The sequence below is a fragment of the Chiloscyllium punctatum genome, chromosome 1 (genome assembly GCF_047496795.1).
Source record: "Chiloscyllium punctatum isolate Juve2018m chromosome 1, sChiPun1.3, whole genome shotgun sequence".
NCBI lineage: Eukaryota > Metazoa > Chordata > Chondrichthyes > Orectolobiformes > Hemiscylliidae > Chiloscyllium > Chiloscyllium punctatum.
In genome coordinates, this window is record NC_092739.1 from 85,740,196 (window position 1) to 85,757,307 (window position 17,112).

Sequence of the window (17,112 nt, forward strand, 5' to 3'; positions counted from 1 at the left end):
AATATTTTAAAAAGGTAGCCTTGACCCCAGCTTTTTCTTATTTTAAAGGCAGATGTGAGTGGATATTCTAGGTGTGATGCAGCTGGTCAAACCACTCAACTTTAAGCAAAACAGAATTTATTTAGACACTACAGTTGAAACATGAACAAAAGAAAATGGAATTTAGAATAACTTAACTATTGGAAAACTTAACTGACCCGACACAGCAACTTAACTTATCCTTGTTAAAGTGACAGCATTGTCACACCATGATAATTGGTCCTTCCCCTCCCACTGCAAGTTCCTCTGACACCCTGAACGTGGAACTGCGCAGGCAACACAGCTATCTGGATTTGAGTCTTTACTGCAGAGGACAGTGTCAGACCTCCTCCTAGAAGGTAGCTATTTTCATTATATTCCATCTTTCTGCCTCTTTTGAATGGTACCATAGTCAGCGAACTCATCTACTTTGCAGTTTCATTCACACAAGGTGGAAGGACATTAGACTTGTTGAATAATTGCAAAGGCTAAGGCTCTTATACTCCTGACCTCCTGTCCTCTGAGTCAGCTCACCTAATTCCCTGGCAGTCAGACTCTTGTGTCTCTTAATATTGACCATTTCAGACCACTGAATGCTAAAAGGTGTATGTACCTCCTGGTATAAAGAATCCAGGCAATCTTTCTCATCTGCAATATGTTGTCATTTGTCTGTAATATATCTGCAGTTTAATATCTGGCTAATAGACTTTGAACTGAAACTGCTTAAACATCAAGCACTTGCTGCAAATGAGTTTGCTCTGCACCTAACTAGCAGCGAAGAGCTCAGTGTGCTTAATCAATGCTACATCACCTGTCCTGCTATTCTTAGTTTAAAAGGGAGAATAGACACTCATCTGAAAAAGAACAAAATGCAAAGGCTGGCTAATAGCAAGAGTGAAATGCTCATTTAAAGAACTGATACAAAACACAATGAGCTGAGTTTTCACCTTTGGCACTGTAGTATTTCTGAGAGCTCATTATCTGAAGGATGCCTGCAACCATTCATCTAGCTGCCAGGGAAGTCTGCAACACATTCATCCTGGCTCATTTCAGCTAACCCAAATATGTGAAGCTTGTTGACATAATGCTAAATCTACTGCCCATCCCTAAAACACGAAATTCGGCAGGCAGTGATCTCCATTTCATTTGCACCTTTTGTTCATTTTTTACTCTGGTCATACCATTCTCCTCCAAACTCATGTTCGTTTGGCAGTTGGAAAGTAATGGTGGACATGACTGGGTAATCAACATTTGAAATAAAATACATGATTCCTTCCTATTCACTCAACAAATTTAGAATTCTCGAACCTTGCTAATTTAATTAGTTGTCATGCCTTCAGCAGTCTAGGCCATAAACTTTGAACTCTTTCCCTAAATCATTCTATTCTCTTCATTAAAACATTCCTTATAGCATGCCTTTTTGGTCATCTGCCCCAATACCATCTTTTTGTGGCTGATTGGCATATTTTGCTTTATAAATTTCATGTCAGTTTTCTTAAAATGTTTTGTTACAGTAAAGATAATATAGAAGTAAATGTTCTCATGAGTATGTCCTGCCAATGGACAAATGTCCTGATTAATCTAGGTGACCATAAGAAGCAACTGAGTGTAATGACTTTGGATTCTTGCAGCACTCAGTTGTAATAGTCTCAAGGTTCACTTTTGTACCCAACCTTCCACTCCCACCCAGGCAACTCAGCTTTCCAATATGACTGTGATATTTGACATTTCCTTGATTTATGTGGAAGATTGCTGATAAATTTCCTATTCAGAAAATAGGACAAGAGAGCAGGGTATCTCTGCTAGGATATATGAAAAACAAAATTACTAGGCATTTAGGGAACTGATAAGCATCTGTTACCTCCAAAAGCCAGTGTAGAATACCGATGTCTACACAGATTATGTGACATTAGTAGATTGGATGGAGCCAGTGTCACATGAACATTAAGTCCATTAGAACCATTACCTAATACAACATGACTTCCTGTGAACTACACTGTTTTGTTTACCTGCTCTGTTCCCTGGAAAGATGAGCAGTGAGGAGAAAGCTACTGTTGCTTCTGCTCCTTTTAGATATTTCTGTTGTTGGCTCTCAACTAAACATCAAGTTCATACAATATGAGCAATACCCAAGATGATCCAATAGATTACATTGACAAGAATGAGGTGGGATCATTGAGCTCAGTTGTTTGGATGGCTAGTTTATGATGTAGGGTCACACCAACAGCATGGGTTCAATTCCCACACCAGCTGCAGTTTTCATGAAGGACCTCTTAACCTCTCCCTTTGCCTGAGGCTTGCTGACCCTCACGGTATAAGCCACCAGCACCGTCATCTCACTCCAATGGTGACAATACAATGGTGACTTGACAATATTTGAGCTCAGGCACGCAAGCCTTCAATGTAACAAAAGTAACCTGTTAAGTTTATAATTATGTCCTCTCAGTGCATAACATGAGCAAAAGCTTTTCTTTTGCCTAACATTTCTTCAGTTCCTTCAATTCCAAACTGCTCTCTGCAAAATGTGGCCCATGTCCTGATTCCACAGTCTCTTTACCATCCAGATGGTTTAAATTGCAAGGAACATACCTTTTTTATTTTTCTTCTTGTTGAATTGTGGACCTAAGTGGGAAAAGAATAACTGCAAAAACAAGTTACTGGAATTCATTGAGTTGTTTGTAGTATTGCTTTGATCAAGCAGTGGGAGAAGATGTCCAAGGTGATACAGCACTTTGAGTGTGCAGGGCATGTTTCACCCAGAGAAGGGTTGTTGCTTGGTTTTTCCTATCAGGGCAGTTGTGGAGGCCAGAAGTCATCAGCATAATCATCAACTCTGACAGCTTGTGTGTGAATAATACAGAGGCAGAAGGTAGGAGAAAGTGAGGGCTGCAGATGCTGGAGATCAGAGTCGAGACTGTGTTGCTAGAAAAGCACAGCAGGTCAGACAGTATCCGAGGAGCAGGACAATCGACATTTCAGGCATAGGCAGAAGGTCTCTAGACTACAAGAAACACCAGCGCTCGCTCTCGCTCGCTCTCTCTCTCTCGCTCGCTCTCTTCGAGCAGTGAAGTGACCAAAACTGAAAGTTAGTTAGCTATTCTCTCCCACCGGTTGCTATAAACTGTTATCTTTAACCAGTAACTGAAAAACTGAGCAATTATTGTGACCACTGCAGTGTCGTCAGCAAAGAACTGAAAAGATCTAGAAATAAGGACATTGGCAATCAGAAGATCTTGGAATAAGAAAAGGAGATGGCATCAAATTCTGTGGACTAGTGGCATTGAACTGTTTCTCCTGTATTTTCTTGTCCCTTGATACCATAACTTGTTTGGTCTATCTACATGTCTATGCAGGAGTTTAGAAAGGGGATAGAACTTGAGCTAGTAGAGTTATGTTAATAATTCATATTTGTTTGCAAGTGGTTAGAATTGATTTCTGTGATAAATAGTCATTTTTTGTTAAGGACAGATATCTGGTCAGCATTTTCTGTTAACCTTAATTCATAAGACAGGTAAATTGGAGATGTATTCTGGCTGTAAAGGCATGTAAATACAGGGTGTACTGCAGTAATTCATCAAGTTTATTTTCAGTAGCACCCTTCAGCCTCTGGTGTCTGTCACAGCAGGCCACAACCAATAATAATGCAGAAATAGCATAATCTCCAACTTTGACATATCATTGTTTGTCACGAACAGCCAAATTTCTGGTATTGAGGACATTGGCTGTAATGCAATAAGGGGGTACCTCGGGTTCCAAGAGATCAATTGTGTTAAGGGGACTCTCTAGTCCAAGGTACAGACAGACATTTATGTGGCCAGCAGCGGGAAATCAGAATGGTGCGTTTCTTCCCTGGTGCCAGAATTAAGGATGTCTTAGAAAGGGTGCAGAACGTTTTCAAGGGGGAGAGGGGCCAGCAAGAGGTCATTGTCCATATTGGAACCAATGACCTAGGAAGGGAAAAGTTTGAGATTCTGAAGGGAGATTACAGAGAGTTAGGCAGGAATTTAAAAAGGAGGTCCTCGAGAGTAGTAATATCTGATTACTCCCGGTGCTATGAGCTACTGAGGGCAGGAATAGGAGGATAGAGCAGATGAATGCATGGCTGTGGAGCTAGTGTATGGGAGAAGGATTCACATTTTTGGACCATTGGAATCTCTTTTGGGGTAGAAATTACCTGTACAAGAAGGACGGATTGCACCTAACTTGGAAGGGGACTGGCAGGGAGATTTGCTAGAGCTGCTTGGGAGGATTTAAGCTAGTAAGGTGTGTGTGGGGAGGGGGGGCAGCGGTGGGGACCCAGAGAGATAGTGAGGCAAGAGATCAATCTGAGACTGGTACAGTTGAGAACAGAAGAGAGTCAAAGAGTCAGGGCAGGCAGGGACTAATAAATTAAACTGCATTTATTTCAATGCAAGGAACCTAACAGGGAAGGCAGATAAACTCAAGGCATGGTTAGGAACATGGGACTCGGATATCGTATCAATTACAGAAACAAGGCTCAAGGATAGGCAGGACTGGCAGCTTAATGTTCCAGGATACAAATGCTATAGGAAAGATAGAAAGAGAGGAGGGGAAATGGCGTTTTTGATAAGGGATAGCATTACAGCTGTGCTGAGTGAGGATATTCCTAGAAATACGTCCAGGGATGTTATTTGGGTGAAACTGAGAAATAAGAAAGGGATGATCACCTTATTGGGATTGTATTACAGACCCCCTAATAGTCAGAGGGAAATTGAGAAACAAATTTGTAAGGAGATCTCTGCTATCTGTAAAAATAATAAGGTGATTATGGTTGGGGACTTTAACTTTCCGAACATAGATTGGGACTGCCATAATGTTAAGGGTTTAGATGGAGAGGAATTTGTTAAGTGTGTACAAGAAAATTTTCTGATTCAGTATGTGGATGTGCAAAGAGAAGGTGCAAAACTTGACCTACTCTTGGGAAATAAGGCGGGGCGTGTGACTGAGGTGTCAGTGGGGGAGCACTTTGGGGCTAGTGACCATATTTCAATTAGATTTAAAATAGTGATGGGAAAGGATAGATCAGATCTAAAAGTTGAAGTTCTGAATTGGAGAAAGGCCAATTTTGATGGTATTAGGCAAGAACTCTCAAAAGCTGACTGGGGGCAGATGTAAAGGGACAGCTGGAAAACGGGAAGCCTTCAGGAATCAGATAACGAGAATCCAGAGAAGATATATTCATGTTAAGGTGAAAGGAAAGGTTGGTAGGTATAAGGAATGCTGGATGACTAAAGAAATTAAGGGTTTGGTTAAGAAAAAGAAGGAAGCATATGTAAGGTATAGACAAGATACATCGAGTGAATCCTTAGAAGAGTATAAAGGAAGTAGGAGTATACTTAAGAGGGAAATCAAAAGTGCAAAAAGGGGACATGAGATAGCTTTGACAAACAGAATTAAGCAGAATCCAAAAGGTTTTTGCAAATACATTAAGGACAAAAGAATAACTAGAGAGAGAATGGAGCCCCTCAAAGTTCAGCAAGGCGGCCTTTGTGTGGAGCCACAGAAAATGAGGGAGATACGAAACAAGTATTCTGCACCAGTATTTACTGTGGAAAAGGATGTAGAAGATATAGAAAGTAGCAAACTAGATGGTGACACCTTGCAAAATGTCCATATTATAGAGGAGGAATTGCTGGATGTCTTGAAATGCATAAAGGTGAATAAATCCCCAGGACCTGATCATGTGTACACTAGAACTCTGTGGGAAGCTAGGGAAGTGATTGCTGGGCCTCTTGTTAAGATATTTGTATCATCAATAGTCACAGGTGAGGTGCTGGCAGACTGAAGGTTGGCTAATGTGGTGCCAATCTTTAAAAAGGATAGTAAGGACAAGCCAGGGAACTATAGACCAGTGGGCCTGATGTTGGTAGTGGGCAAGTTGTTGGAGGGAATCCTGAGGGACAGGATGTACATGTATTTGGAAAAGCTCGGACTGATTTGGGATAGTTAACATGGCTTTGTGTGTGGGAAATCATGTCTCACAAACTTGATTGAGTTTTTTGAGGAAGTAACAAAGAGGATTGATGAGGGCAGAGCGGTATATGTGATCTATATGGACTTCAGTAAGGCGTTCGACAAGGTTCCCCATGGGAGACTGATTAGCAAGGTTAGATTTCACAGAATACAAGGAGAACTAGCCATTTGGATACAGAACTGGCTGAAAGGTGGAAGACAGAGGGTGGTGGTGGTAGAGGGCTGTATTTCAGACTGGAGGCCTGTGACCAGTGGAGTGTCACAAGGATTGGTTGTGCTGGGTCCTCTACTTTTTGTCATTTACATAAATGATTTGGCTGCGAACATACGAGATACAGTTAGTAAGTTTGCAGATGACACCAAAATTGGAGGTGTCGTGGACAGCGAAGAAGGTTATATCAGAATAAAACAGGGTCTTGATCAGATGGGCCAATGGGCCGAGAAGTCGCAGATGGAGTTTAATTCACATAAATGTGAGGTGCTGCTTTTTGGGAAAGCAAATCTTAGCAGGACTTATACACTTAATGGTGATGTCCTTGGGAGTGTTGCTAAACAAAGAGACCTTGGAGTGCAGATTCATAGCTCCTTGAAAGTGGAGTCGCAGGTAGATAGGATAGTTTGATATGCTTTTAATTATTGGTCAGAGTATTGAGTACAGGAGTTGGGAGGTCATGTTGCGGCTGTACAGGACATTGGTTAGGCCACTGTTGGAATATTGCGTGCATTTCTGGTCTCCTTCCTATCATAAAGGTGTTGTGAAACTTGAAAGAGTTCAGAAAAGATTAACAAGAATGTTGCCAGGGTTAGAGGATTTGAGCTATGGGGAGAGGCTGAACAGGCTGGGGCTGTTTTCCCTGGAGCATCGGAGGCTGAGGGGTGATCTTATAGAGGTTTACAGAATTATGAGGGGCACGGATAGGATAAATAGACAAAGTCTTTTTCCTGGGGTGGGTGTATCCAGAACTTGAGGGCATAGATTTAGGGTGAGAGGGGAAAGATATAAAAGAGACCTAAGGGGCAACGTTTCCATGCAGAGGGTGGTACGTGTATGGAATGAGCTGCCAGAGGAAGTGGTGGAGGCTGGTGCAATTGCAGCACTTAAGAGGCATTTGGATGGGTATATGAATAGGAAGGATTTGGAGGAATATGTGCCAGGTGCTGGCAGGTGGGACTAGATTGAGTTGGGATATCTGGTCAGCGTGGACGGGTTGGACCGAAGGGTCTGTTTCCATGCTGTACATCTCTATGACTTCATTAATATCATTCAAGTTCCATGTGAAATATAATTGTGAAACTATGGTAGTTTAAAAAATGTATATCGTGCCTCAGCTACTGGAAAATTGTCATGAAATAGTTTTATGAATGTAATTGAAATCTCAATACTTCAGACATTTATCTCAATTGGTCCAAAACTGAGACAAAAATGAGCTAAGACATATTATGTGTACCTAATGTGAACCAAACTTCGGCTAGTTTTTAATTGGCTCTGGGGCAATCCTGCTTTTTACAGTTGATGTAATGGCACTGGAAGTCCCAACTTTTTTCTGCTTTTTATTTTTCTCAAAGGCCATATTTGTGTAACACTAAATCAATTTGCAACATCAGAATGTTGATTTGTAGCTCTTATTTGCTTTATTTTCTCTTTTTACTGTAGTTAGTTTATTTGTCTCATCCTTAAATTTCAATTTCACACATGCCTGTCTTGTTTAACTATGAATATTCATTCAGTATTCAAACAAATCATTGTTTTTCACTTACCCTGTCTACCTGTGACTCCATTTTTGACTAACTATGAGCCTGCACCCCAAGGTCTCTTTGTTCGGCAACATTCCCCAGGACCTTACCATTAAGTGAGATAAAAACAATGACTGCAGATGCTGGAAACCAGATTCTGGCCTAGTGGTGCTGGAAGAGCACAGCAGTTCAGGCAGCATCCAAGGAGTTTTGAAATCGATGTTTCGGGCAAAAGCCCTTCATCAGGCTCTCCCTTACCATTAAGTGTACAAGTCCTGTCCTATTTGCCTTTCCAAAATGTAGGACCTCACATTTGTCTAAATTAAACTCCATCTGCCACTCCTTGGCCCATTTGCCCATCTGGTCAAGGTCCCATTGTACTCTGTACTTTGAGATAATCATCTTAGCTGTCTACTATACTACCAATATTGGTTTCATCTGCAAGCTTACTAATCGTACCTTCTATATAAATGACCCAGCATCAAGGCTGTTGCATGCCCCTAGTGACAGGCTGCCCCAATCTGAAAAGCAGCCCACTACGCCAACCCTCTGTTCCGTACATTTGAGCCAATTTTGTATTCGAATTGCTCTTCTCCTTGAATTCCATGTGACCTAACCTTGCGAGCCAGACTACCATGTGGAACCTTGTTGAACACCTTGCTGAAGCCCATATAGACAATGTCTGCCGCTCTGCCTTCATCTATCTTCTTTATCACTTCTTCAAAAACCTCCAAGTCAGTGAGACACAATTTTCCATGCACAAAGATATGTTGACTATCCCTAATCAGTCCTTGCCCTTCTAAATACGTCACTCCTGTCTCTCATAATCCCCTATTTACTTCACGTATGTTAACGTTTTAATCACTCTTGTAATGATTTGAAGTTCACCAACAGTCAGATGCTTGGCAGTGGCAAAACTGTACTCAGGCTGGTTTTAATTGCTGCTGAAGAAGCTTTTGATTAATCAACCTCAAGCTATCAATCACCTACTGGACAGTGCAGAGCTGATTATCTAATTGCTACCTCCTTGGTAGCTATTTAGTTATGCTCAATGGCTTGTCAAAGTACACATCTCATTGTATTAAAAGATTTTCAATTTCTTGCAGGGAACAGCTCATTGAACCTACTGAAATATTTATTACTTGGAGAATCTGCATCTTCCCCATCAAGCAGGGATAATTTGTCTCTCTTTGTCGTACTAATCTGCATCTGGTTTAATGCTGTGGATTTCCTTCAATGCAGAAAAAGGAAGTCCAGAATATTTTTCCAAATGAATTTTGGAGAAGCCTTTTAAACTGATCATATTGCAGACTTTTCATTTTGACCATGTGACCAAGTCAGTTGTAATCAGTTAATTGCATGAGTATCTTTTTTTGGAGGGTGTGAATTGTACTTAATCCTCTTGAATTTATAAAAAGACATTTGATTTGAATAGTGTTAACTGGCTGCAAAGTGTTTGAAGCAGACTTCAGCTAGTTTTTAATTGGCTCTGGGCCAATCCTGCTTTATACAGTTGGTGCGTCATCTGTAATGGCACTGGAAGTCCCATCATTTTCTGCTTTTTATTTTTCTCAAAGATCATACATGTGTGATAGTAAATCAGTTTGCATTTTCAGAGTGTTGATTTGTAGCTCTCATTTGCTGTATCTTCTCTTTTGATGTGTTTGCTTTTTCTCATCCTTAATTTTCAATTTTATGAATGCTTCTAATGTTTAAATATCCATGTTCGTTTAGTATTCAAAAGTATTGCAGTTTTTCAGCATGTGCCTTGAAATCATGTATATTTCATTCCTAAAGTTGGGTACTAACGGTAAAACAAAGTGTTATAGAAACTAAGCAGGCCTAGGATTATCTGTGAAGAGAGAAATAAAATTAACATTTTGAGTTTGATATGACTGTTTGACCAATGCTGGCAGATCTGAGTTTCTCCAGCACTTTTTTTTATTTCTGATGTACAGCATCCTTAGTACTTTTCCCTTAATGGGTACAAAAGTGTTAGTTCTGATTCTTTTTCATATTTAAGGAGAGTTTTGTGGCAGAAGTGTCAGTGACCTAACCAGAGAGGTGCAGTTACATTTCATACTAAAGTGATTTCTGTATGTTTGTGTGTTGCAATAACAGTATCGAGAATGTGAAAAGCATAAAAAGAAAAGTTCATCTTATGGATTTTGTGCCTAACAGAATGTAATGGAAGAATCTGATATTGAAGATGTGGAACTATACGTTTCTTCCCAAGAACAAAGATTTAGGCTGTTTACATCACTGGAGCATGAAGGTCAGCTATATATGACTCCACGAGACTTTATTGAATCTGTTACTACAGATGAACCAAGAGGTAAGGATATTGTGCTCTCAAATTATTTTAATTATGACCACTTTAAGGAACAGAACAGGAGCTATTATATTGCAGACTGTTTTCAATAAAGGCCTATAAAGTTAGCATAAGACAGAGGAGACAATCTGGAAACAAATTTCAGCAAAGTCTAAAAATTGTAAAGGGTTTCAGTTATCCTAATATAAATCAGTGGAGGAATAGTAAAGGCAAGGACTGTGAAGAATTCATAAAATGTTTACAGGAGAACTTAACAGTGTGTTTCTATCCCAATATAGAAGGAAGCACTGAATCTCGTTCTGATTAATGAAACAAGACAAATGGAATGTGTTTCAGTGGGAGAACATATAGCTAATCATCATACTATGAATACTTTTAAAATATTAATGGAAGAGGGCAAAAATAATCAAGGGATCCAGTACAGGTGAATTGGAAACTGATAGGCCACAAAAACAGTGGATGAGCAATAATGGGACTGTCAAGGAAAAGATTATTTGGATAAAAAGTAAGCATCGCTTGACAAGGAGGAAATGTAAGGAATTCAAAGCCAAAACTCTGAGTGAAAAAAGAAGTAAAAATCAAAAGAAAATTAACTTTCTGATAATTGTCAGGTATAGATTACAATCAAATATTGAGCACAGTTCGAGGGAAGAGTGTTAGAGAATGTAAGAAGGGCAAAGCGTATGAGAAAATATTCATGGTGCCATAAAATACATGCAAAGTTATTTAAGACAAAAAGGAATTAATTAAAGATTGGGCCAATTAAGACTAAAACAAAAATCTTGAGACCGTGTGCAGGATTGAGCTTCCAAATGAGTATTTTGCAAAACTCTCCTAAAGAAGAATGAAGCTGATATCACCATAGAGGAGGAACAGTGAAGATATTGGCTGGAATCTTATACTGCTATTGGCAGTGGGAATCAAGGACTGGCTGGCACATTTAATTTTGTGAGGGCTGAAATATCGGGTAGTGGGATGAAATTACAGATTTGAGGTTGAGGTATATTTGAGGTGGATTGAGCTTCTCGACAAGTGGCAGGAACCCAATTTTAATTATTAGTATGTTAAGCATATCATTAAATGATCATTTCACCATGTTAAATTGGAATGAGCCGAGCAGTGAATGAGAAACAAAGCCTTGAGATTTAGACTGGTTAAATGTGATGTGCAGGATGCAAAGTGATCTGGTAGATTTGAATTGAGTAGGACTGTTTTCTTTTCGCATGGAACTTTTCTAGACATTAGGAGAGGAGATCTTGATGTGTTAAGAATGGGTGTTGGCATTACAAGGAGATTGGGGTACACCTGAAAAAGAGAGAGTGAATGTTGCTGGCTTTCTAAGTGGATCAGGATATAGCTGGCTAAGAAGGGGAGGGTGGATTGTGGGCTTTTGTTGGAACAGAGGGAAGAAAGTGGTTTATGCAGGGACGGCCAATATGTATATATTGAGTTCAAATATGATTGCGGAGTGTTCTGCGAATGGGAAGGTTTGTCCGGGAAGACCAGTTGTGAAGTCCTGAGAATTATCTGTAATGGAAGGCGGGTTGAATATGACTTGGGTCGAGGGTGTGGTGTTGGAAAAGCATAACAGGTCTGATGGTATCTGAGGATTAGGAGAATCAATGTTTCTGGCATAAGTCCTTCATTATTATTCCTCAGGAAGGGCTTATGCCTGAAATGTCGATTCTTCTGCTCCTCAATGCTGCCTAACTTGCTGTACTTTTCCAGCACCACATTCTCCACTCTGATTTCCAGCATCTGCAGTCCTCACTTTCTCCTGAATATGACTTGAGTCAGCTCCAAGGTGGCAAGATCTGTGGTAACATGGAGGTAGGTTAATTGAAAATTAAACTGCATTTATTTCAATACAAGAGGCTTAACAGGTAAAACAGATGAATTCAGAGCGTGGTTGGGAATATGGGACTGGGAATATGGGAATATTATAGCAATTGCAGAGACATGGCTCAGGAAAGGGCAGGACTGACAGCTTAATGTTCCAGGGTATAGATGATAGAAAGAGTACAGTGAGGGGGAGTGGCATTTTTGATTAGGGATGACATTATGACTGTACTTAAGGAGGATATTGCAGGGAATATGTCCAGGGAAGCTATTTGAGTGGAACTGAGAAATAAGGAATGATCACCTTATTGGAAAATTGAGAAACAAATTTCTAAGATGATCTCAGTTATCTGTAAAAATAACAAGGTGGTTATGATGGGGGATTTTAACTTTCCAAACATAGACTGGGACTGACGTAGTGTTAAGGGCTTGGGTGGAGAGGACTTTGTTAAGTGTGTACAAGGAAATTTTCTGATTCAGTAATATTGCGTGCAGTTCTAGTCTCCTTCCTATCGGAAAGATGTTGTGAAACTTGAAAGGGTTCAGAAAAGATTTAGAAGGATGTTGCCAGGGTTGGAGGATTTGATCTATAGAGAGAGGCTGAACAGGCTGGGGCTGTTTTCCTTGGAGCGTCGGAGGTTGAGGGGTGACCTTATAAAGGTTTACAAAATTATGAGGAGCATGGATAGGATAAATAGGCAAAGTCTTTTCTTTGGGGTCGGCGAGTCCAAAATTAGAAGGCGTAGGTTTAAGGTGAAAGGGGAAAGATATAAAAGAGACCTAATGGGCAACATTTTCACACAGAGGGTGGTACGTGTATGGAATGAGCTGCCAGAGGAACTGCTGGAGGCTGGTACAATTGCAACATTTAAGAGGCATTTGGATGGGTGTATGAATAGGAAGGGTTTGGAGGGATATGTGACCGGTGCTGGCAGGTGGGACTAGATTGGGTTGGGATATCTGGTTGGCATGGACTGGTTGGAACCGAAGGATCTGTTTCCATGCTGTACATCTCTATGACTCTATGTGGATATACCTACTAGAGAAGATGCAAGCCTTGACCTACTCTTGGGAAATAAGACAAGGCAAGTGATTGAGGTGTCACTGGGGGAGCACTTTGGGACCAGCGACCATAATTCTATTAATTTTTAAATAGTGATGGAAAAGGATATACTGGATCGAAACATTGAAGTTCTAAATTAAAGAAAGACCAAATGTGACTATTTTACAAAGGTTGATTGGGGGCAGATGTTTGCAGATAAAGGGCTGGCTGGAAAATGGGAAACCTTCAAAAATGAGAGTCCAGAAACAGTATGATTTTGTTACGGTGAAGGGCAAGGCTGATAAGTGTAGGGAATGCTGGGTGACTAGAGAATTTGAGGTTCTGTTTAAGAATCAGAAAGAACCATATGTCAGGTATAGACAAAGATCAAATTAATCTTTTGAAGAGTATTAAGGCAGTAGGAGTATGCTTAAGAGCGAAATCAGGAGAGGACATGAGATAGCTTTGGCAAAAAGGGTTAAGCAGAATCCAAAGGGATTTTATAACTACACTGAGGCCAAAAAGGTAACTAGGAAGAGAACCGTACCCCTTAAAGATCAGAAAGGCTACCTATGTGGAATGGCAGCAGATGGGGGAGTTACTGTGTTTATTGTGGAGAAGGATATGGAAGATAGAGAAGGTGGGGAAATAAATAGCTACACCTTGAAAAAATGCCCATATTATAGAGAAGGTGCTGGATGTTTTAAAATGCATAAAGGTGGATAAATACCCCGGTCTTGATGAGGTGTGCCCTAGAACTCTGGGAAGCTAGAAAAGTGATTGCTGAGCCCCTTGCTGAGATATTTGTAGAATTGATAGCTACAGGTGAGGTCCCTGAAGATTAGGGGTTGGCTAACCTTTAAGAAAGGTGGTAAAGCAAAGCCAGGGAACTGTAGACCAGTGAACCTGACATTGGTGGTGGGCAAGTTGTTGGATGGAATCCTGAGGGACCGGATTTACGTTAGAAACTTTACAGATGACTCCAAAATTGGAGGTGTAGTGGACAGTAAAGAAGATTACCTCAGAATAGAATTGGATCTTGATCAGATAGGCCAATGGGGCAAGGAGTGGCAGATGGAGTTTAATTGCGATATGTATAAGGTGCTGCATTTTGGAAAGGCAAATCAGGGTAGAACTTACACACTTAATGTTTAGGTCCTGGGGAGAGTTGCTGAAAAAAGAGACTTTGGAATGCAGGTTCATTGTTCTTTAAAAGTGGTGTTGCAGATAATAAGATAATGAAGAAGGTGTTTGGTATACTTGCCTTCATTGGTCAGAGCATGGAGTTTCAGAGTTGGGAGGTCATGTTGCAGCTGTACAGGACATTGGTTCGGTCACTATTGGGATACTGTGCATAATTCTGTTCTCTCTGCTATAAGAAGGATGTTGTGAAATTTTAAAGGTTTCCAATAAGATTTACATAGTTGTTGCCAGAGTTGGAGGTTTTGCCCTAGAAGAGGTGGCATAACGGACTGGACCTATTTTCCCTGAAGCATCGGAGGCTGAGGTTTGTAAAACCATGAGGGACATCCTTAGGGTAAATGGATAATGTTGCTTCCCTGGGGTGGGGGAGTCTAAAACTAGAGGGTATAGGTTTAGGGTGAGAAGGGAAAGATTTAAGAGGGACCTGAGGGGCAACCTTTTCACGCAAAGGGTGGTGCGTGTATGGAAGTGTTGGAGTCTGGTACAATTACAACATTTAAAGGCATCTGGATGGGTATATGAATAGGAAGGGTTAGAGGGAAAGGCCAAATGGGACTAGATTTATTTAGAATATCAGTTTGGCATGGACGAGTTGGACTGAAGGGTCTGTTTCAGTGATGTTTATCTCAATGACTCTGGAAATCTAAAATTGAACAAGAGTGAAAATGGATAACTTCAGGATAATCAAAGGCAGGACAAAGGAATGAGGATAAGGCTGGTAGAGAAAAGGTTATATGTGACAGAAGGAAGATTTAGAACAACTGCTTTCAGCTCAAGGGTCACTGGTGGTGTCCAGGTACATAACTCTGATAATATGAGGAATTCTCCAGAATACAGGTGGAACATACAGCTCCAGAGTAGAACTGGTTTGTGATTGCTATGATGTCATTGATGCAAAGTCTACCCTTCCTTTCATCAACTCTTCTAAGGGCAGACAGGAGGGCCATAAAGACTGTGCTGACCAAGTCTTTGTCTGTCGCTGTCCATAGTTAGGAAGGCAAAATGAGTCAAATCCACTCAGTACTTCTGTTAACTAAGCAACGTCTGGTGTGATGGGAGAGGGGTGGAGGAGAAGCAGCAGTTTATCCTCAGCATACCCTGAAATTATTGCTGGCAGGCCTGTTATGTACTGGTGTACAATGGCATCTCCTTGACTTCGAGAAGAGGAGACACTTGGAAAAGGATAGAGGAGCAGTTTGCCTTTCTTTCCTCGTCACCGCTGTATTGAGCCCATGGCCATAATGACACTGTGCAGGCCCAAGTGAGGGAGGTGATGGCCTAGCTGGATTGATAATCCAGAGACCAAGTTTATATTCTGGGGACCAGGGTTCGGATCCTGCACAGCAGATGGTGGAATTTGAATTCAGTTTTAAAAAATCTAGAATTAAGAGTCTAATGATGACTGTGACTGTATTCCGCCGGATCTGCTCCCAGGAGGACCAGTTCCACCACAGAACACACCAGATGGCCTCCTTCTTTAGAGACCGCAATTTCCCTTCCCACATGGTTAAAGATGCCCTCCAACGCATCTCGTCTACATCCTGCACCTCCGCCCTCAGACCCCACCCCTCCAACCGTAACAAGGACAGAACGCCCCTGGTGCTCCCCTTCCAACCTACCAACCTTCGCATCAACCAAATCATCCGCCGACATTTCCGCCACCTCCAAACAGATCCCACCACCAGGAATATATTTCCCTTCCCACCCCTTTCCGCCTTCCGCAAAGACCGTTCCCTCCGTGACTACCTGGTCAGGTCCACACCCCCCTACAACCCACCCTCCAATCCTGGCACTTTCCCCTGCCACCACAGGAACTGTAAAACCTGAACCCACACCTCCTCCCTCACCTCTATCCAAGGCCCTAAAGGAGCCTTCCACATCCATCAAAGTTTTACTTGCACATCCACTAATATCATTTATTGTATCCGTTGCTCCCGAGGCGGTCTCCTCGACATTGGGGAGACTGGGTGCCTCCTAGCAGAGCGCTTTAGGGAACATCTCCGAGACACCCGCACCAATCAACCACACCGCCCCGTGGCCCAACATTTCAACTCCCCCTCCCACTCTGCCGAGGATATGGAGGTCCTGGGCCTCCTTCACCGCCTCTCCCTCACCACCAGATGTCTGGAAGAAGAACGCCTCATCTTCCGCCTCGGAACACTTCAACCCCAGGGCATCAATGTGGACTTCAACAGTTTCCTCATTTCCCCTTCCTCCACCGCACCCTATTTCTAAACTTCCAGCTCAGTACTGTCCCCATGACTTGTCCGGACTTGTCCGACCTGCCTATCTCCTTTTCCACCTATCCATTCCACCCTCTCCTCCCTGACCTATCACCTTCATCCCCTCCCCCGCTCACCCATTGTACTCTATGCTACTTTCTCCCCACCCCCACCCTCCTCTAGCTTATCTCTCCACGCTTCAGGCTCACTGCCTTTATTCCTGATGAAGGGCCTTTCCCGAAACGTCGATTTCGAAGCTACTTGGATGCTGCCTGAACTGCTGTGCTGTTCCAGCACCACTAATCTAGAATCTGGTTTCAAGCATCTGCAGTCATTATTTTTACCTAATTGTCAGAAAAGATCCATCTGGTTCACAATGCCCTTTAAGCAAGGAAACTGCCATCTGGCCTACATTTGACTTCAGACCCACAACAATGTGGTTGACTCTTAACTGTCCTTTAGGCAGTTGGGTATGGGCTATTGCACAAAATATGGAGGCATGGGATTGAGGGTGATTTAGCGGTTTGGATCAGAAATTGGCTAGCTGAAAGAAGACAGAGGGTGTGGTTGATGTGAAATGTTCATCCTGGAGTTCAGTTGCTAAAGGTGTACCCCCAGGATCTGTTTTGGGGTCACTGCTGTTTGTCATCTTTTATAAATGACCTAGATGAGGGCATAAAAGAATGGATTAGTAAATTTGCGGATGACACCAAGGTCACTGGAGTTGT

At 41.7% G+C, this 17,112-nt stretch overlaps 1 protein-coding gene across 6 annotated transcripts in view; it reads left to right on the forward strand.

Annotated features, from left to right (window-relative positions):
- Positions 1–17,112, forward strand: part of micu3a (mitochondrial calcium uptake family, member 3a) — a 201,411-nt gene that overhangs the window by 36,412 nt on the left and 147,887 nt on the right. For all 6 annotated transcript variants that reach the window (XM_072570017.1, XM_072570041.1, XM_072570025.1 and 3 more), the window contains exon 2: positions 9,928–10,081. In XM_072570017.1, the coding sequence (XP_072426118.1) occupies positions 9,928–10,081 (154 nt within the window). The remainder of the gene's footprint in view (positions 1–9,927; positions 10,082–17,112) is intronic.